We start from the raw sequence: 22,882 nt of genomic DNA on the forward strand, positions 1-22,882 counted from the left end.
TATTGTGTACACTCCAGCGATTTGGTTTTGGGCCGGTCTTTATTAAATCGGTCTCCATCCTATATAGGAATCCCAGATCCAATGTGTCCGTTAATGGTGTCTCCTCCCCTTATTTCACTTTGGGGAGAGGAACTCGACAAGGATGCCCATTAGCCCCCTTGTTGTTTGCCTTAGCCATCAAGTCTCTTGCACTTAACTTGCGGCAAGATGGCATATATCAGGGCATAAGCATTGGAGATAGAGAGGACAGAGTTGGGTTGTATGCTGATGATATGGTGTTATTTATGTCCAACGTGGAAGAAACACTACCTTGAGCCATGACACTTATCAATAATTTTGGGCAATATTCAGGTTTGTGCATCAATGGGTCGAAATCCTCATTATTTCCACTATATAATATAGACTGGCAAGGAACTATCCACAAACTATCCACAGTTCACCAATTCAAATACCTAGGTATTGTCATCTCCAAAGATTCTGATCCCTTTCACTCCGTGAATATACACCCGCTTCTAAACTATTGTAAAGATAAGTTTTGAGTGTGGGGATCACTTCCCCTATCAGTTGCAGGACGCATAAATCTGATGGTTCTCCTTAAATGCTAATACATACTGGAACACTTTTTCAACAATTAAACTCCTTGATATCACCCTTTATATGGGGCTCTACTAGACCTAAGCTCTACATCGCCACCCTTTGTCATCCCAGATCTCAGAGTGGTATGGCTTTACCTGATCTCTACCTTTATTACCTAGCGGGGCAACTGCACTATCTGAAAAGCTGGCTCATGTCATATGAGCAGATGCCAAATTCAGAGGCCCATCTAGCCATGTACCTGAATCTAAGGTCCTTTACAGCCAGTGTTGGAGAGGCCACAGTTATTCCCACGGAAATTACTCCCAATTCATAGAGTTGCCATACAGGCATGGTCGGCTGCAAAGAGTATACATGACTTCAAAAATTTGATGAATGACCTGCCGCTTTGGGATAACTCTATGTTTCCCATTTTGTCTGCCTTCCCCGAACTCCAATATTGGAAAACACATAACATATGCTGCCTTCAAGATGTATACCAAGACAATGTGGTTTATCCATTTAGTCACTTTCAAACGAAATGTCATATGACCCATACAGGTTTCTATTGCTACTTGCAGGTCAGACATCCGCTAAATGCCCAATTCCCTGGCACCACAGTATCTATATCCAAATATCCTTTAATTGGAGTTTTGAGGTCACAGGGTCCTATAGGTATTATATCTACTATATATACTCATTTGATCACTACTAGAATACAAACTACACAGTTAAAGGTGTTGGATAGGTGTAGTACTGTGGTCCCTGACTTGTTGGATGAAGACATTTCAGAATTGCTGGAATCACCTATGTACAGTATGTGTCCCTGGCGATTAGTTTCATACAGCTATGTATTATCCATTAAAGTTACCTCTCTCCGGTCAGGCTGGATAAGATGGATAGATTACCCCACACCAGATGCCATCACTGTGCCAGGGATGGTGCGGACTTTTTGCATTTACTGTGGACTTGCCCCATTATCAGAGCATTCTGGACGGAAATCACTCATTTCCTAGCAGATTTGACCAAGCTACACCCACCCTAAGATATGTCTATTCGGTATATTAGGCGATGCGGTATACTCCCATTATATCAGAATATTCCTCAGAGAATCATTATTCTTGGCAAGGAAACCCATTGCCTTGAGATAGATGGGAGAGAGAAACCCATCACTTAACCAGTGGAAAACATTGGTAAATGTCATAATTTCATATGAATACATCGTATACAAGCATAGGCAATGTGAGTATAAGTTCGACAGGGTATGGAGACTGTGGTGTTCATCTCCGCTTACACAATATTCAGCACGATACATGAATAATGCACTATCTTTAGCCTAAATAAGACTTATCACTAAAAACCACCTCTGTAACTTTATTATTACCTTCCTTGTGTATGTGCCCTTTTATCCATGCCTTATGTGTCTATAGTCATGTAAAATACGATCATGTACAATAAATACCACGTCAAGGAATGTACGAATATAGCATAAACACTTCAAGTAATGTAACCCATGTACACCAATTTCGTTTTATTTTGTAACTTGTTTTAATTGCATTGTTCAATAAAGCGAGCTTAAAAAAAAATATATGAATATTGTCAAAGCAGTCTTAGGTCACTGTCACACAGCTGTAATATTTTAGCATCTGCATTATGGCAGCAACACGCAGGCCTCCCCTATCGCCAGTATGTAGAGTTCTATGGTGATCCGTTGAATCACAGGAGATCTGAATATTGCAGCTGCAATACATACTCTAAAATTAGACCTAATTCACACAACTGTATTTTTGGTCCATGTCCAATCTGCATTTTATGTGATTCGGACGTAGACTGATTCATTTCTATTGGGCTGCAAAAAAGTCATCCGCCCACATCCGTGCAGCCACAAATTATATAACATGTCCTATTTCTGTTTGTTTTGCAGACAAGAGAAGGTATTTCTATAATAGGCACTATTTTGCCAATTCACAGTTTCTAGACCACAAACTATACACGGTCCTGTGCTTGAGGCCTGAGCCTGTGTTCTGGCCATGCAAAAGCAGCCTAAGGCTACATGCACACGACCATATGTGTTTTGCGGTCCGCAAATTGCAGTTCCGCCCCAAAAAACTGATGACATCCGTATACCATCAGTTTTTTTTTTTTTTGCGGATCCATTGTAACAATGCCTAAAACGGACAAGAATAGGATATGTTCTGTGATGTTTTTGCGGGGCTATGGAACATACATACTTATGCGGACAGCATACGGTGTGCTGTCCGCATTTTTGGAGGACCCATTGAAATGAATGGGTCCGCATCCTATCCGCAAAAAAACGTAACTGACACGGAAACAAACAACATTCGTGTGCATGTAGCCTAACACTAAGGCTCCATGCACACGTCCACAATTCCGTTCCGCATTTTGCGGAACGGAATTGCGGACCCATTCATTTCTATGGGGCCGCATCATGTGCTGCCCGGATCCACACTTCCGGGTCCGCAATTACGATCCTGAAAAAAAATAGAACATGTCCTATTCTTGTCTGCAATTGCGGACAAGATTAGGCATTTTCTATTAAATGTCGGCGATGTGCGGTCCGTAAAATGCGGAACGCACATTGCCGGTGTCCGTGGATTGTGGATCCGTAAAACACACACGGATGTGTGAATGGACCCTTAAAAGTATACCACCACTTCTGGAACCAAGCTACCTGAATGAATATCAAGCTGCTTACAGTATATGTTAGAGTAAGGCCCCATTCACACAACCGTACTTTTGGTCCGCATCCAATCCTCATTTTTTGCAGATCAGATGGGGACCCATTTATTTCAATGGGGCCGTAAAAGAGCCGTACAGCATGCTTGTGTGCTGTCCGCATCTGTATGTCTGTTCCACGGCCCCTCAAATAAAAATAGAATGTGTCCTATTCTTGGCCATTTTGCAGACAAAAATAGACATATCTAACGTAGGGTGGAATGTGCAGGACTGCAAAATGCAGGACACACAAGGCTGGTATCTATATTTTGCGGATCCGCAATTTGCTGCAAAACAGATACGGTTGTGTGAATGGATCCTTAGGGTGAGAGCTATTTTGTTTCTGGAGATGCCTGTACAGCCAAACTGCTACAGTGGTGGCCTACAGTGAGGAACAGAAGTATTTGAACACAGTCAGGATAACTAAAGGAGTGGCTCCGTAAGAAGCATATCAAGGTTCTGGCCTGAAACTCAGTGTTGCTCAGCGACAGCCCCGAAACTTAACAGATCTAGAGGAGATCTGTGTGGAGGAATGGGCCAAAATCCCTGTTGCAGTGTGTGCAAACCTGGTCAAGAACTACAGGAAACGTTTGACCTCTGTAATTGCAAAAAAAGGCTTCTGTACCAAATATTAACACTGATTTTCTCAGGTGTTCAAATACTTATGTTCAGCAGTGCAAGACAAGTACTTTAAAAATCATACAATGTGATTTCCTGACTTTATTATTCTGTCTCTCAGAGTGGGAATGCACCTACAATGTGATTTTCAGACCCCTGCATGATTTCTAAGTGGGAGAACTTGCAAAATCGCGGGGTGTTCAAATACTTCTGTTCCTCACTTTATCTCAGCAATGACTGGCTGAGCGGGCCACTCCTTTCATTTCATGTGTGTCCAGTTGTGACCAGGAAATCTAGGGCAGCACGAAACGAAACTGTAAATGTTGGAATGGCAGGGGATCAGTTTAACCCACTGTGAGACATATATATATATATATATATATATATAAAATATATTACTGGACCATCCCTTTAACCTCTTCCCAATTGCTCCATGTAAATATAAATGAGAGGGCCAGAAGGGGTATATAGAGGGGGCTCACAAGCTGAGTTTGTTCAATATGTGGTGGATTCAACAGTGATCACGGCATCTGAGAGATTAGTCAGAGGGAGGAAGTTCCCTTTAACTTCCGTTCAGCACCCCCCTGGCAAAATCATAGAGTACTGATTAGTTGCTATGGCAGCCTAGGGTCTTGTGAAGGCTTCCAGGTGTGCCATAGTAAACTACCTATTAAGCCCTAAACAATTATTTTTTGGGGTGCCTGCCTCTCAGTATGTCAAACACCTAATTTACATATTAGATCAGATACAGAGCAACCGATCTACATAATTGTGGTATCGTATCCTCCTGCAGCGCCTGTTTGTCCATAAGCATTTTTCTACTAAGATTATATTATTATTATTTATTTGAAAGCGCCATTAATTCCATGGCGCTGTACATCCATACGGGGTTACAAATATAAAAATACAATCAACAAACTATTAACAGACTAGAGGGAGAGAGGACTCTGCCCGCAAGAGCTTACAATTATAGTGCATATGTTACAAAGTGCGGATCCGCTGTGACATTGAACGGATTTGGCTTGAGGATACTCCTAAAGGCATTATCTAAGTAGCACTTCTGGTCTTCACCCTGGACTCCACTGCAGGAGTAGTCTCTGTTCAAGTGACTGCTGACCCACAGGGTTCACGAAACATTGGTACGGAGCCTGGCCGAGGTTAGGGCAGGCAGGTTTTGTGCAATCCAGAGGTCAAGTCAGGTAGTGAGGGGGTCAAATCTCAAAATCAGGCAGAAGTTAGTATATGGCCAGATGGATGAGAAATAGCACACCTTTGCTGGAAATTAGAACCTATTGCTGGGGCACCTTACCACACAGGAAGCTGAACTGGTGCTGTGGCATGGCCAACCATTCGCTGGGCATGATTAGGGTGCGCACGCTAACCCTCTAAAAGCAGGAGGAAGCATGCGCTCTACGGGCACAACAGCCTCAGCCTGCATGGAAGTAGAGGCTGGTGGGTTTGAGCTGCCAGAGCCTAGGACCAGTGGACTGGATGAGCACAGCAGCGGCTATGCCCACCAGGTGGAGTGCAGAGGTGATGGGCCCTGATCACCACCATAACAGCATTGTTACCATTCTGCTTGTTACAAGGAGGAACAAGGGCTTCAATAACAACAGGTTGACTTAAAGAATCCTGACTGCTCACCTGAAAACACTCTTCATCGTGACATGAATATTTTCAGGACAACCTATTCAGGTTAGTAGAACTGTGTTTGAATTGCTGTTGTTTCTCACTGTATAAGGTCCCAACCCATGTGAACTGAAAGTGTGACAACCTGTACATCGTCATGTGCACGCTGCAGATGGCTTCAGCAGTGATATGCATGTGACCTTGGAGGTCAGTTAAAGGCTGCTGTCCACAAGAGACCGGAAGAAGTGGGACTGGACCCTCGGCACTGGAAAGCTGTAGCAGTGAACAGGTAGGTGTCTCTCTTTAAGCAGAGAAGATTCAGGACCATAACTTCAATTGCGTTAGCGGTCAGACAACCCCTTTAAATCTAGGGTTACAGAGCGTCTTGCAGTCACACATGAGATTGCAATGTTGTGCTATTACATCACAACTAATGATAGTGAACGTAGTTGTGTTGCAAAATGCAATTTGCCATGACCCAATAGTTGGCAGAAATACTACAATAATAGATTTCAGTGCAACAATATTCACTATCAATAGTTACAACTAGCAGCATGGCATTTGGAATTTTTTTGTCTGTTTTATTACATTTTCTAAATCCAGATAAACGACAAAAGAAGGATAAGATATGTAAGAAGACTATAAATCTCAAAATCAATTTCACTTTTTTGGCAGATTTTCCATTTTAATCCATCTTTTCCAGTACCAAAGGAAGGATTAACAGCCAAATAAAACTCATTATTTATTGCCCTGATTCTGTAGTTTACAGAAACACCCCATATCTGGTTGTAAACTGCTGTACGGTAACACGGAGGGCGCAGTAGGAAAGGAATGCCATATGGTTTTTGGAAGGCAGATTTCACTGGGATAATTTTAAGCTGCCATGTCACATCTGAAGACCCCCTGATGCACCCCTGGAGGAGAAACTCCCAAAAAATGACCCCATTTTGGAAACTAAGGGATAAGGTGGCAGATTTGTTGGTACTATTTTAGGGTACATATGATTTTTGGTTGCTCTATATTACACTTTTTGTGAGGCAAGGTAACAGAAAATAGCTGTTTTGGCCCAGGTTATTTACAATGTTCATCTGACAGGTTAGGTCATGTGGTATTTTTATAGAGCAGGTTGTTATGGACGCGACAATACCAAATATTTTTTGGTTGTTAGTTTCACTTTTACATAATAAAGCATTTTTGAAAATAAATATTTTTCGTGTCTCCATATTCTGAAAGCCATAGTTTTTTCAATTTTTTGAGCGACTGTCTTATGTAGGGGCAAATTTTTTTTCTGTATGAGATGACGGGTTGATTGGTACTATTTTATGGTGCGTATGACTTTTTGATTACACTTTTCGTGATGTAAGGTGACAAAAAATGGCTTTTTTGACACATTTTATTTTTTTTTTTACGGTGTTCACCTGAGGGATTAGGTCATGTTTTTATACAGCGGGTTCTTATGGACGCGGCGATACCTAATATGTACTTTTTTTTATTTTATTTAAGTTTTACACAATAACAGCATTTGTGAATAAAAAAATCATGTTTTAGTGTCTCCATATTCTGAGAGCCATAGTTTATTTTTTTGGGTGATTGTCTTAGGTAGGGTATCATTTTTGTGGGATGAGATGACTGTTGGCTTTTTTGACACCATTTTTTTTTTTTTTTTTTTTTTACGGTGTTCACCTGAGGGGTTAGGTCATGTGATATTTTTATAGAGCCGGTCGATACGGACTTGGTGATACCTAATATGCCTTTTCCTGTTTTTCCCTATTTTTTACAATTTTTTTAACTTTATTTTGGGAAAAGGACGTTTTTTACTTCAAACTTTTACATTTTTTGTTAAACTTCATTTTTTGTTTTTTACTTTGGTTTTTGTCCCACTCTGGGACTTCAATTTTTGGGGGTCTGATCCCCTTTACAATGCATTACAACACTTCTGTATTGTAAGTGTATTACCAGTGTAATACACTTACAGCCTTCCTGTCTGTGAGATCCAGGGGGCTGTATCTCATAGGCTGTCACGGAAGGCAGCCACTATGCCTAAGGAAGGCATCGGACTGGCTTCCCTGCCATTGGGTCCCCATCTCACCGCAGCTCGGGGACCCGATGGCCACCTCGCACATGCATGAAGCCTGCACGTGCCGCGGTCAGCTCTGACCACGGCCGTGCAGGGCTAAATGTGCCGGCACCGTTGATTGAGAGCAGCTTTAACAATTTGGCGCCCAACGTGGGGCTCAAGAGACCTCCGAGACCTAACGAAAGGCACTTGAGGGGACCGCGTCGCCAAAAGAAGGTAAGAAAACTTGTTTATCTTGCCTACCTCTCGTTGCTTTGTTTAGTTAAATCACGACTGTCTGTTCTGCTGGATGATGGTTACACTGTGAGTAGCAGATTCGACTGATGTTAAAATCTCGAGTCCCTAGAAACTTAGACTAATAAGGAAGATTTGCTCTACTGTTAGTACATCTTTTCTGTGTTTTCATGTCAGGCGCCTTCCCGGGTAACAAGAAAGCAGAGCAAGAACATTTCCCTGACCGGTGGGGAGCTTAAGGCGGGGGTTACAATGAATTTCTGCCTGTGGTGGCAGATGGCTTAGTCCCGGGGAGCTCCGGGGGGAGGCTGCAATAAATTAGATTTACTACACTACATACATATATTCAATGTACAGCACCTCAACCAGCTTATCTTCCTATAAAAAACTTGTTACATTATTTACTATATTTGAATGGATCCGTACGGTGGGCCCCCAAAATAAATTTTACTGGTCCCTAGGTACCCCAGTCCGACACTGCCTAACACCCCTCACCATGCATACATATGCCCCCAATACCTGATTTTCATGTCCGAGCTTTCCTTTCTCCCTGGAAGACATCAGATTATCCTGGCAGATCTGTTTACTTTCTCCCCTTCTTGTTTTGTTGAATACATAACTTTATTGATACACAAGCCTGGCTACACTGCACAGAGATGAGTCACAGGCTGGACACGCCCCCTACTGCTCTGCCTGCACTAGCTGCTCCCATAACTCCTGTGTCTATCTTTCTGCACACAGACATGATTCTACTTCTCACTCAGTGTCTAAATCCCATTATGACCGTCCACAGGCTCTGCCCTCACCATCTCCAGAGTGTAATAAACAGCTGGAAGCAGCAAGCACACCCAAACACATCTGTATCTAATCCTATCTTGTGTGATACAGCCTGCTGAGCTGTGTATCTAAACTCATCACTGACTGTCCACGGGCTCCTCCCTTCCTATGTCCAGAGTGTGATAAACAGCTGGAATCGGCAAGCACGTCCAAACACATCTGTATCTAATCCTTCTGAAGTGTGTATCTAATCCCATCTTCTATGATACAGCCTGCTGAGCTGTGTATCTAATTCCATTTTGTATCATAAAACCTGCTGAGCAGTGTATCTAAACCTTTGAGTTCTATGGATTTGAGCTCCTCATTTTGAAGACCAGAATAGGACATATTCTGTCTTTACTCAAACTGACATACGGATGTAAAAAACACACTGATGACGTCCATGTGCTTTCCACATCCATATGTCAGTTCTGCGAAAGATAGAACATGTCCTATTCTGGTCCTCATAATGCAGATCTAAAACCCATAGAACTCAATGGGACTGCAAAAAAAAAAGTGAATCGCACACGGACAGTAACCTTATTTAGTGGATCCGCAACTTGCAGGCCGCAAAACCGAAACGGTTCTGTGCACGAACCCTATCACTTATACTCAGCGCCCATATCAGTTACATCCACAGGGCTCCCATAACAGTGAAATCCACGGTGACCCAAAACAGTGACATCCACAGCGCCCCCATAACAGTGACATCCACAGCGCCCCCATAACAGTGATGTCAACAGTGCCCCCATAACAGTGAGGTCCACAGTGCCACCATAACAGTGTCATACACAGTGCGTCCATAATAGTGCCATTCACAGTGCCCCCATAACAGCGACATCCACAGTGCCCCATAACAGTGACATCCACAGTACCCCCATTGTGCCATCCATTGCCCCCATTGTGCCATCCATTGCCCCATTGTGCCATCCAGTGCCCCTTTGTGCCATCTATTGTCCCCTTGTGCCATCCATTGCCCCCATTCTGCCATCCAGTGCCCGCTTGTGCCATCCAGTGCTACTTTGTGCCATTTATTGCCCCCTTGTGACATCCAGTGCCCCCTGTTTGCCATACAGTGCCCCCTGTTTGCCATCCAAAGTGTCCCCATTCTGCCATCCATTGACCTCCTTGTCCCATCCAGTTCACCCCTTGTGCCGTCCAGTGCCCTCATTGTGTCATCCTGTGCCCCCTTGTGCCATCTATTGCCCCCTTGTGCCATCCATTGCCCCCTTGTGACATCTATTGCCCCCATTGTGTCATCCAGGGCCCCCTGTTTGCCATCCAAAGTGCCCCCAGAGACATGCACAGCATAGCGATCAGCCTCTGTGGCTGATCGATATGCTGTCACTCCTGCACAGCACTTACATCGCGCTGTGCAGGAGTCAGTACAGGCGTCACATATAAGCCTGTACACTGCAGAGAGCGGCCGGCAATCCCACGCATGCGCACTATAATTCAGCATAGTGCGCTTGTGTTTTGCAGGAGGCGGTGATGTCAATCATGACGATCCGTCTCCTGCACAAGAAAGGAAGAGAATACAGGAAGAGAAGAAGACGGAGACTCACCGGAGGACAAGAAAGCCCGACAGGAGCAGTCACGTGACCGAGTGGTGGATCTGGGAACCAGCTGCGCTGTGGAAGCTAAGTATGTGCTCAATAATCTTTCCTCCACAGGTTAGCTTTTAATAAAATAAAAAATGTTAGGCCCGGAGAACCCCTTTCGGATTTCACCGGCCATTTTTTACAGATTTTGATTTCAAACTACTTTGCACGCATTTGGGCCCCTAAAGTGACCCCATTTTGGAAAGAAGACACCCCAAGGTATTTCGTGATGGGCATAGTGAGTTCATGGAAGTTTTTATTTTTTGTCACAAGTTAGTGAAATATGAGACTTTGTAAGAAAAAAAAAAAAAATCATCATTTTCTGCTAACTTGTGACAAAAAATAAAAAATTCTAGGAACTCGCCATGCCCCTCACGGATCACCTTGGGGTGTCTTCTTTCCAAAATGGGGTCACTTGTTGGGTAGTTATACTGCCCTGGCATTTTAGGGGCCCAAATGCGTGAGAAGTAGTTTGAAATCAAAATCTGTAAAAAATGCCCTGTGAAATCCGAAAGGTGCTCTTTGGAATGTGGGCCTATTTGCCCACCTAGGCTGCAAAAAAGTGCCACACATGTGGTATCGCCGTACTCAGGAGAAGTTGGGGAATGTGTTTTGGGGTGTCTTTTTACATATACCCATGTTGGGTGAGAGAAATATCTCGGCAAAAGACAACTTTTCCCATTTTTTTATACAAAGTTGGCATTTGACCAAGATATTTATCTCACCCAGCATGGGTATATGTATAATGACACCCCAAAACACATTGCCCAACTTCTCCTGAGTACGGTGATACCACATGTGTGACACTTTTTTGCATCCTAGATGCGCAAAGGGGCCAAAATTCCTTTTAGGAGAGCATTTTTAGACATTTGGATTCCAGACTTCTTCTCACGCTTTCGGGCCCCTAAAATGCCAGGGCAGTATAAATACCTCATTGTGACCCCATTTTAGAAAGAAGACACCCCAAGGTATTCAATGAGGGGCATGGCGAGTTCATAGAAATTATTTTTTTGGGCACAAGTTAGCTTAAATTGATTTTTTTTTTAGTTTTTTCTCACAAAGTCTCCATTTCCGCTAACTTGGGACAAAAATTTAAATCTTTCATGGACTCAATATGCCTCTCACGGAATACCTTGGGGTGTCTTCTTTCCGAAATGGGGTCACATGTGGGGTATTTATACTGCCCTGGCATTTTAGGGGCCCTAAAGCGTGAGAAGAAGTCTGGAATATAAATGTCTAAAAAAATTTACGCATTTGGATTCCGTGAGGGGTATGGTGAGTTCATGTGAGATTTTATTTTTTGACACAAGTTAGTGGAATATGAGACTTTGTAAGAAAAAAAAAAATAAAAATAAAATTAATTTCCACTAACTTGTGCCCAAAAAATGTCTGAATGGAGCCTTACAGGGGGGTGATCAATGACAGGGGGGTGATCAGGGTGTCTATATGGGGTGATCACCCCTCTGTCATTGATCACCCCCCTGTAAGGCTCCATTCAGACGTCCGTATGTGTTTTGCGGATCCGATCCATGGATGCGTGGATCCGTAAAACACATACGGACATCTGAATGGAGCCTTACAGGGGGGTGATCATCCCATATAGACTCCTTGATCACCCCCCTGTAAGGCTCCATTCAGACATCCGTATGTGTTTTGCGGATCCGATCCATGGATGCGTGGATCCATAAAACACATACGGGCATCTGAATGGAGCCTTACAGGGGGGTGATCAATGACAGGGGGGTGATCAATAACAGGGGGTGATCAGGGAGTGAATATGGGGTGATCACCCCCCTGTCATTGATCATGCCCCTGTAAGGCTCCATTCAGACGTCCGTATGTGTTTTGCGGATCCGATCCATGGATGCGTGGATCCGTAAAACACATACGGACATCTGAATGGAGCCTTACAGGGGGGTGATCATCCCATATAGACTCCCTGATCACCCCCCTGTAAGGCTCCATTCAGACGTCCGTATGTGTTTTGCGGATCCGATCCATGGATGCGTGGATCCGTAAAACACATACGGGAGTCTGAATGGAGCCTTACAGGGGAGTGATCAATGACAGGGGGGTGATCAATAACAGGGGGTGATCAGGGAGTGAATATGGGGTGATCACCCCCCTGTCATTGATCACCCCCCTGTAAGGCTCCATTCAGACGTCCGTATGTGTTTTGCGGATCCGATCCACGGATGCGTGGATCCGTAAAACACATACGGACATCTGAATGGAGCCTTACAGGGGGGTGATCATCCCATATAGACTCCCTGATCACCCCCCTGTAAGGCTCCATTCAGACGTCCGTATGTGTTTTGCGGATCCGATCCATGTATGCGTGGATCCGTAAAACACATACGGGCATCTGAATGGAGCCTTACAGGGGGGTGATCAATGACAGGGGGGTGATCAATAACAGGGGGTGATCAGGGAGTGAATATGGGGTGATCACCCCCCTGTAAGGCTCCATTCAGACGTCCGTATGTGTTTTGCGGATCCGATCCATGGATGCGTGGATCCGTAAAACACATACGGACGTCTGAATGGAGCCTTACAGTGGGGTGACCAATGACAGGGAAGTGATCAGGGAGTCTATATGGGCTGATCACCCCCCTGTCACTGATCACCCCCCTGTAAGGCTCCATTCAGACGTCCGTATGTGTTTTGCGGATCCGATCCATAGATGCGTGGATCCGTAAAACACATATGGATGTCTGAATGGAGCTTTACAGGGGGGTGATCATCCCATATAGACTCCCTGATCACCCCCCTGTAAGGCTCCATTCAGACGTCCGTATGTGTTTTGCGGATCCGATCCGTGGATCCATAAAACACATACGGGCGTCTGAATGGAGCCTTACAGGGGGGTGATCAATGACAGGGGGTGATCAGGGAGTGTATATGGGTGATCACCCCTCTGTCATTGATCACCCCCCTGTAAGGCTCCATTCAGACGTCCGTATGTGTTTTGCGGATCCGATCCATGGATGCGTGGATCCGTAAAACACATACGGACATCTGAATGGAGCCTTACAGGGGGGTGATCAATGACAGGGGGGTGATCAATGACAGGGGGGTGATCAGGGAGTCTATATGGGGTGATCAGGGGTTCATAAGGGGTTAATAAGTGACAGGGGGGGTGTAGTGTAGTGTAGTGGTGGTTGGTGCTACTTTACAGAGCTACCTGTGTCCTCTGGTGGTCAATCCAAACAAAAGGGACCACCAGAGGACCAGGTAGCAGGTATATTAGACGCTGTTATCAAAACAGCGTCTAATATACCTGTTAGGGGTTAAAAAAATCGCATCTACAGCCTGCCAGCGAACGATCGCCGCTGGCAGACTGTAGATCCTGTCTCTTACCGGCCGATCCTGTGAACGTGCGCGCCTGTGTGCGCGCGTTCACAGGAAGTCACGCGTCTCGCGAGATGATGCGCCGACGCGTGACTCTGCCTGGGACAGCCGCCTCCGGACCGCGATCCTGCGTTAGGCGGTCCGGAGTCGGTTAAAGGGAACCTGTCACCGGAATTTTGGGTATAGAGCTGAGGACATGGGTTGCTAGATGGCCGCTAGCAATATCCAGTCCCCATAGCTCTGTGTGCTTTTATTGTGTAAAAAAATAATAATTGATACATATGCAAATTAACCTGAGACGAGTCCTGTCCCTGACTCATCTCACGTACAGGACTCATCTCAGGTTAATTTGCATATGTATTTAAATAGGTTTTTTTTGACACAATAAAAGCACATAGAGCTATGGGGACTGGATATTGCAGATGTGCTAGCGATCATCTAGCAACCCATGTCCTCAGCTCTATACACAAAATCCTGGTGACAGGTTCCCTTTAACTCCTGCAACTTCCGGCTGGCCCGGCGGCCACCTTAACTGAGGGAACTTCACTCTCTGCCCAGCGGCCACCTTAGTTACTGGTATTTTTCCTGATACGGCTACAAGCACGGAAAAAATACAGCTCTAAGTAGCACCACATAGAGTACTGAACTCAGTAAGTGAAGGACACACATATACCTATAATTAGTTATTACTTGTAGTATTATTTAATCAGATGAAATGCCTTAACTTCTATGTTTTTTTCCATTACTAGGATTAAAGGATAACGGTCACACTTAGACCCTAATTTCAATTTTCATATATGTAGTTACTAATAACATGATATTCCAGAATCAGTTACTATTAGACTGACTTACCCCATATTTAATAAGATTCAGCCCTTAGCAACCAGTCTGCATAAAACTGCAATTTCACTATTTAGTTAAGATGGCCGTCACTGCCCTCACCCTGAGGCTAATCCCGCCTGCCCTCACTAGCCAGTAACAGTAGCCCTCCAAAAGTGTCAGTAACCAGAGCCCTCCCCCTAAAGGGTTAATCTCCTGCAGCACAAAGGGGTCCTCTTACCACATGTTGCTTTCATTTATACACTGAGCAGACGGCAGATCTCCCTTCCCTGGTCTGCGCTGCTCCAACTCTGCATTCTCCAGCTCTGCTGAGTGAGGGAGCGTCTGCCAAGCGCAGGGACAGGGAGAAGTGCACACAGCCCAGGCACCATTATCAGCTGCTGGGGAGGACCTGGCTTTAATCATTTACTTACAGTCCCTGGCTCTCAGTAATGTGACCTTGCACGCTGCGTGCTCCTCTCTCAACACATAGACGGACCATGCCTAGCAACCCTATTTTAAGCAGAGATAAAAGTAGGCAGTACAGGGAACAAAACTGTGGAATTAAGGGGTAATTGAATACACAGTGAAAAGTTTAAATAGGGCCACCAAGGAGATATTAATCACCACAATCCAATACTCCAAAAAAATATATATATTATAATATGACAGTTATACTTTAAGTCTGGAGGCACCTTCATCTCGATTCATAACAGGTTGTTGTGGTTGGTGCAGATGTCCAGGACACCAGGTGGTAAACTGAATCCAGAGTAGTGAGAAAAAGCATGTAGGGAAATAAAGGGTGGCTGAAAGATAACAAGCTCACAGAACAGGCAGTGAGTAGTGAGGAAAGTGTATAGAGGAGGTGTAGAGAGACAGAGAAAGTGGGAAGTATTATTATGAATGTTATCATGATAATGTTAAACCACCTCCCCAACAGACAAAGGAAAAAGTAAGTCTGCCTCCCTATAATGGTCCTGGCGGATGGACATGCAGAGTCTGCGGAACCCAGAACCAAGATTGGAGAGAGAGTTGTGCTGTGTGTGGTACTCCTCGTCCATACCACACGAGAGGATTGTATTCTGCATTGGTTGACCATGCCCGGATCACTGTCTCCACAGACACCCATGTTTTTAGGGATGGCTGAGGAGGCAGTGAGGATGACACAAAGACAGGTGAGGGGGAAAAGTTAGACCAAGATTAGGAAACAGACAATCCAGTAACGGCTGTGTCCTTAAACATTTAAGCAGATTCAAGTCCGGCCCCAATGATATCCCTAACTCTGGGTGATAAAGAAGTAGTCCCGTTTTTGATTGATACTGGAGCAGCCAAGACAGTTGTGCACAGCAAATATGTCCTCCCCTGACTTAATCTCCACAGACACCCGTTCTTGTGTAGGAGTGGATGGGAAAGTAGTATACTGCCCTTTTAACAGAACCCATCTGTGTTAGATTTGCCCTTAACCAGGAAGTGCTTGCCCGTTTGCTGGTCAGTGATAACGCCCCCTGTTGCCTTCTGGGTGCAGACTTGCTTGCAAAAGTACGTGCCAGCATCTCATACCAGAAAGGACGGCACTGTGAAACTAACAGGTGCCTTCAAGGACCAGGAACTTTGTTTGTTGGCCGTTAGTCATAAAACTCCCTGGTCCATGTTTGTATCAATACACCCAGAAGATGAGAAGGAAGCCCTGCTTGTGGGAATGTCCGGCCATCTGTGGGCTACTGGACCCACGAATGTTGGCTGTTGGCAAGCTCCCAGTCCCTCCTGTGAAAGTGGAGATGGAAACTGGCGGGAAGATGCAGTATCTCTTGAGTATGGCACAAGGAGATTGTATTCCCTTCTAACACTCTTTTGTAACCCGTGAAAAAGAAAAGTGAGAAGGGTAAACCCACCCAGTAACGGATGGTACATGACCTACGTGCTGTCAATGAAGCCACAGTTTTTAACACCCCATTGTGCCCAATCCACACACCTTGTTGGCTGAGGTTCCCGCCACCTCTACCCACTCCAATGTGATTGATTTGGCAAATGTTTTCTTTTCAGTACCACTACATCCAGAGGTTGTTCTCCTGCAATATGTGGATGACTTATTGCTCTGCTGTCCCTCCAGGGACATCTATGTACAGGCTTCCCTGTCACTCTAGTCCTTTTTGGCTGATCATGGCTGCAAGGTGTGAAAAACACGACTTCAGTTTTGCTGCATTACTGTTACCTTCCTGGGGTGAAACATCTGACCCCTGAATGTAAGAAGGCTGCGGAGGACATCCCTTTGCCCAGAAACATGAATGCACTGAGGACATTTTTGGGCCCTGTTTCTTATTGCAGACCTTGGATACACAAGTCTGATGCAGCCTCTTTATGATTGTTTGTCCTTTAGTCCCTTCCACCTCACAGATGAGGTTGTAGATGCCTTTTATGCCCAAAGCTGGCAATTTTGTGCTCCCCGGCACTGGGCCTATCAGATTATTACATTTAGATTGTATTGTACAGAAGCGAATGGCCATGCCTCAGCTGTCCTCACCCAACTGCATGGCCAGCAACAACGCTCTGTGGCGTATTATTCAGCCCGACTTGACCCCGTAACCAGAGGTGCACCTTTCTGCATCAGAACTGTAGCAGTTGTACAAGCCATGCTTGATAAAAGCTCTGAGATAGTCCTAAACCACAGCAGGCCCCTGGCTGTCATGGTAACCAATTGGAGCCCCGCAATTTCACGGTGGAGGCTGCGACTGGAAGGCAGAGGGAGCCGCATCCCTCTGCCTAACCTCACAGATGCCACGATCGCTATTGAATGTGATATCTGAGGGGTTAAATGAACGGTTTTGGCATCATTGCGGCTGGGTGTCTGGTGTATTATACAGCAGACACCCGTCTCGTATGAAGCTGGCTCAGCGCAGCAGCCCGCCCCATACATTCCTTCAGCCACTATGATGTACAAGTACTGTATTATCCAGTGTATAAGACGACTGGGCGCATAAGACGACCCCCAACTTTTCCATTTAAAATATAGGGTTAGGGTTATAATCCCTGTATAAGACTACCCCTGCCTGCCCAGCCCTCCCTGTCTCCAAGTTCTCCAGTCCAGGGAACTGACCATGGCAGCCAGGGCTTCAGTAGTGTCATGGCTGCCATGGTAACCTATCTTTTTCTTTTCACATTCCCAGTTTCCCACATAGGAACTACTAGGGGCTAGGAAAAGATGGTGGGTCCATTGCCATGGGGGATCTGTGGGTGGCACTGTTATGGAGGGGATCTGTGGATGGCACTGTTATGGAGGGGATCTGTGGATGGCACTGTTATGGGGAGGGAGATCTGTGGATGGCACTATTATGGGGAGGGGGGTCTGTGGATTGCACTGTTATGGGGGGGGGGGGATCTGTGGATGGCACTGTTATGGGGAAAGGGATCTGTCAATGGCACTGTTATGGGGAGGAGGATCAGTGGATGGCACTGTTATGGGGAGGGGGATTAGTGGATGGCACTGTTATGGGGAGGGGGATTTGTGGATGACACTGCTATGGGGAGTGGGATCTGTGGATGACACTGCTAGGGGGGATCTGTGGATGACACTGCTAGGGGGGATCTATGGATTACACTATATAGCATCTTATGCTATATGTGTCATCCACAGATCTCCCCCATAACAGTGTCCCCCAATACACCGGCCCCACCGCTCACAGCAGTATAATATCTAAAGACTATTCCTTAACCGGCAGTAACTTGAACTTTAAATCAGCGCTATGATCTTTATTACCTTACAATGAAGCTCCGATAACAGGCAGAGCGGGCGGCGGTGTAACGTCACTCACTCATGTGACACGCCTGCTCCATTCATAAAGTGGGCGGAGCAGGCGCATCACATGAGTGAGTGACGTTACGCCACTGGAGTAGGGAGACAAGAGGCTGAGAAGCATGGCTCTGTATGTGCCACATAGTCATCCTAAAGATAACCTTTCACTGGTCCTGATGTTACAATATTAGTACCTGACAGTGTAGTGTATGATTAGTAGATATCAGGACGCTTTTCTTTCAGATGCGCTGCTCCGTTCCCTCTGCTCACTTTTGCCGCCCTGTATGCTAATTAGTAGCATCGGTACAGGGAGGAAGAGACAGCTGGGTTTCTCATGGGGCGTCTCCTTCTCTCTGGCTGTGACGCTCTCCACTGCGATTGGGCAGCACACAGCCAGGAAGAAGGTGATTTTTTTCTCCCTTGGGAAACATGGCCGTCTCCTCGTCCCACAGGTTGTGTCCCTTCAGCAAATAGCATTTATCATGTAGAGAAAGTTAATACAAGGCACTTACTAATGTATTGTTATTATCCACATTGCCTCCTTTGCTGGCTGGATTCATTTTTCCATCACATCATACACTGCTTGTTTCCATGGTTACTGACCACCCTGCAATCCATCAGCAGTGGTAGTGCTTGCATACTAAAGGAAAAAGTACTAGCCTACGTGTGCTCCCACGGTCCTGGCCACCAGAGAGTGTGATGGAAAAATGAATCCAGCCAGCAAAGAAAGCAATATGAACAATCACAATACATTAGAAAGTGGTTTAAATGAACCCTCTCTACGTGATAAATGCCAATTGATTGAAGTGAAACAACCCCTTTAAGTGCTCAGTAAACACTGACAACTAAGGGGGTATTCACATGACCGTATTTTTAAGTCTGCATCTGATCCGCATTTTTTGCTAATAGGATGCAGACTCATTCATTTTAATGGGGCTGCAAAAGATGTGGACAGCACACCGTGTGCTATACGTATGTCCGTTCCGAGGCTCCATTTGTGGAAAAGAATAGGGCTTTCTAACAAAGGGTGGGATGTGCTGATCCGTAAAATGCAGACGGCATCCGTGTTTTGTGGATCAGCAATTTGTGGACTGCAAAATAGATAGTCGTATGAATGCTGCCTGGTCCTGTATTCCAGTAAAAATAAACACCTTTCACTAATGATGTGTATTACAAAAATGCTGCACATCCCTGTCCCCACACTAACAATTAGTTACATAAAAAAGAATACGTTTGTCAGCGCTCTCAGAGATGGATCCCGGCGAATTCTGTGCACACCTCTCATGGGATCCTGTCCAATAACAGCATGGAAACCTTTCCCAACCCCCTACTGGAAAGTTTTACTACAATCATTTCCTGAGATCTGATCACCAGTTTTTTTTACACTAAATAAATGGCTCACGTGACTGAATATACACTAGAAACCTAAGGGCACTGATATGAGTAAGAACAGTTCTGTCGTTATAAGAAGATTGAAACTATGGTGGCTGCACCTCCCCCGTCATGACAGGGTTAAGGTCCGCTGCTGCTATGGCTAGTTTTCTGTTTCCACAACATCATTATTTAGTGGAGTCACTTCCGGTTTCCCACCTGGTCCTATCACCTGCACAGTGACGTCACGCCGCTAAGTAACGTCGCCACGCCAACGCAGACGACGGCTCTCCTTGAACGAACTGTTTCCATCGCTATGTATGGTGACGCACACAGCATGTGATTGTGTGAGGCCACGCCCCTTCGCTGGCAGCTGCCAGTCTTGGCCACATCCTTTCCTGCTGTGGGCGGGGCTAGGGGAGGGTCGTTGAAGACGTCGCCATTCTAGGCGGCTAACGCTCAGTGACGGGACCGGGACAGCCAGGCCATCGCCAGAGCACAGCTAGCCCAGGAGTCGCTCCGGGGCGGGGAACAATGGCTGTCGACAGCAGCAAGTTCAACCATTTGCCCCTTAGTCAGCTCAATGAGTTCTTGGAGGATGACGCCAAGCTGGGGCAGATGGCCCAAGAGATGGATGAGGTGGGTGCTGGAGCCTGGCAGCTGTGGAGTCGGGGGGTTAATGTGCTGCTGTTTTCTCATTCCTCTGACACCCTATTGTTTGTGTGACCCCCTGAGGTGCCCTGTATACGGGTATATATATATACACACTGTACTGGCATCCCACCTCTCGCTGAGCCCGGTCAGTGCTGGTAATTGCTCAGTGGTTCCTAGTTCGTTTTTTGTGTGTCAGGAGTTGCATGACTCAACTGTGTACACATCATGATATCATGTGTGTGCCTGAACATGTAATATCTCATGTGTGTGCCTGTCCACCTGATGGTATCGTGTGTGCGCCTATACATGTAATGTATCATGTGTGTGCCTGTCCACGTGATGGTATTGTGTGTGTGTGCCTATACACGTAGTAATGTATCATGTGGCGGCTGTCCACGTCATGATATCATGTGTGCCTATACACGTAGTAATGTATCATGTGGCGGCTGTCCACGTCATGATATCATGTGTGCCTATACACGTAGTAATGTATCATGTGGCGGCTGTCCACGTCATGATATCATGTGTGCCTATACACGTAGTAATGTATCATGTGGCGGCTGTCCACGTCATGATATCATGTGTGCCTATACACGTAGTAATGTATCATGTGGCGGCTGTCCACGTCATGATATCATGTGTGCCTATACACGTAGTAATGTATCATGTGGCGGCTGTCCACGTCATGATATCATGTGTGCCTATACACGTAGTAATGTATCATGTGGCGGCTGTCCACGTCATGATATCATGTGTGCCTATACACGTAGTAATGTATCATGTGGCGGCTGTCCACGTCATGATATCATGTGTGCCTATACATGTAATGTATCATGTGTGTGCCTGTCCACGTGATGGTATCATGTGTGCCTATACACGTAGTAATGTATCATGTGGCGGCTGTCCACGTCATGATATCATGTGTGCCTATACACGTAGTAATGTATCATGTGGCGGCTGTCCACGTCATGATATCATGTGTGCCTATACACGTAGTAATGTATCATGTGGCGGCTGTCCACGTCATGATATCATGTGTGCCTATACACGTAGTAATGTATCATGTGGCGGCTGTCCACGTCATGATATCATGTGTGCCTATACACGTAGTAATGTATCATGTGGCGGCTGTCCACGTCATGATATCATGTGTGCCTATACACGTAGTAATGTATCATGTGGCGGCTGTCCACGTCATGAGATCATGTGTGCCTATACACGTAGTAATGTATCATGTGGCGGCTGTCCACGTCATGATATCATGTGTGCCTATACACGTAGTAATGTATCATGTGGCGGCTGTCCACGTCATGAGATCATGTGTGCCTATACACGTAGTAATGTATCATGTGGCGGCTGTCCACGTCATGAGATCATGTGTGCCTATACACGTAGTAATGTATCATGTGGCGGCTGTCCACGTCATGAGATCATGTGTGCCTATACACGTAGTAATGTATCATGTGGCGGCTGTCCACGTCATGAGATCATGTGTGCCTATACACGTAGTAATGTATCATGTGTGCGGCTGTCCACGTCATGAGATCATGTGTGCGGCTGTCCACGTCATGAGATCATGTGTGCGGCTGTCCACGTCATGAGATCATGTGTGCGGCTGTCCACGTCATGAGATCATGTGTGCGGCTGTCCACGTCATGAGATCATGTGTGCGGCTGTCCACGTCATGAGATCATGTGTGCGGCTGTCCACGTCATGAGATCATGTGTGCGGCTGTCCACGTCAGTGTGCCTACCTGTACACACCAATTATAAGATGTGCGCATAATAAAGTTGTGTATGCGCAATAATATGTACACATTAAAATATGGTGCATATGCGCCAATACACGCAATAATCTCTCTGCTCGTGTGTTATGGGTGCCACTCATTGAGGCCTACAATGTCTGGCTTGCCGTGTACTCTCATGTATCTTCTATTAGGGGGAACTTCCCATAGTGTCTGTGTATTAGGAACTCTTCCACTTGTCCTTGCAGTGTCCTAAGGCCTCGTTCACATCTCTGTCAAGGAGGTCCGGCAGGTTGTTCCAGATCTGGCATTCCTGGATTCTCTACCTCACCACTGGATCCCCATTGACGATAATGGGATCCGGCGGTAATCCGGCCGCTTTCTGGCATAAATGGCAGGAACACTGCATGCAATGGTGTTTTGTCTGGCCAACAGCCGGCATTTCTGCCAGATCTCCTTGACGGAGATGTGAACTCAGCCTTATGTGTACACCCCCCTTCCCATGGCAATGGGGTTTCCACATGCAGCTCTCTAGAGCCGATCCCAGAATGACTGAACATATGAGCTTATGGTATGGGCTGCTCCCAGTGGCACCAGTATCTCCAGCTGTGATTTTTCCAGTGGCCGCATTCAGATTGTTGTTTGGAAGGAAGCACTGCAGGTGACTGTGCCAGGATGTGTGAATGATGCAGCACTGGCTATTCATGTTGTGGTGTGGAGGAGATTGTTCTCTCCAGATGTCTGTGGGCCATTAGTGATGCCCTCTGGGCTTGATATGGTAGATCCCCTTTACCCATCCCAGGATGGCAGCCTGAAGCCCAGTAGACCCTGTATAGGTTTGCAACAAATAAAGATTCTGCTGTTTGAAT

At 45.8% G+C, this 22,882-nt stretch overlaps 1 protein-coding gene across 1 annotated transcript in view; it reads left to right on the plus strand.

Moving 5' to 3' along the window:
• Positions 1–20,033: 20,033 nt before the first annotated feature.
• VPS37B (VPS37B subunit of ESCRT-I) overlaps positions 20,034–22,882 on the plus strand; it is a 51,239-nt gene continuing 48,390 nt past the window's right edge. The window contains exon 1 of the mRNA XM_044275715.1: positions 20,034–20,254. Within this exon, the coding sequence (XP_044131650.1) occupies positions 20,150–20,254 (105 nt within the window). The 5' untranslated portion in view covers positions 20,034–20,149. The remainder of the gene's footprint in view (positions 20,255–22,882) is intronic.

Source organism: Bufo gargarizans, chromosome 1 (genome assembly GCF_014858855.1).
Source record: "Bufo gargarizans isolate SCDJY-AF-19 chromosome 1, ASM1485885v1, whole genome shotgun sequence".
Taxonomy (NCBI): Eukaryota; Metazoa; Chordata; class Amphibia; order Anura; family Bufonidae; genus Bufo; species Bufo gargarizans.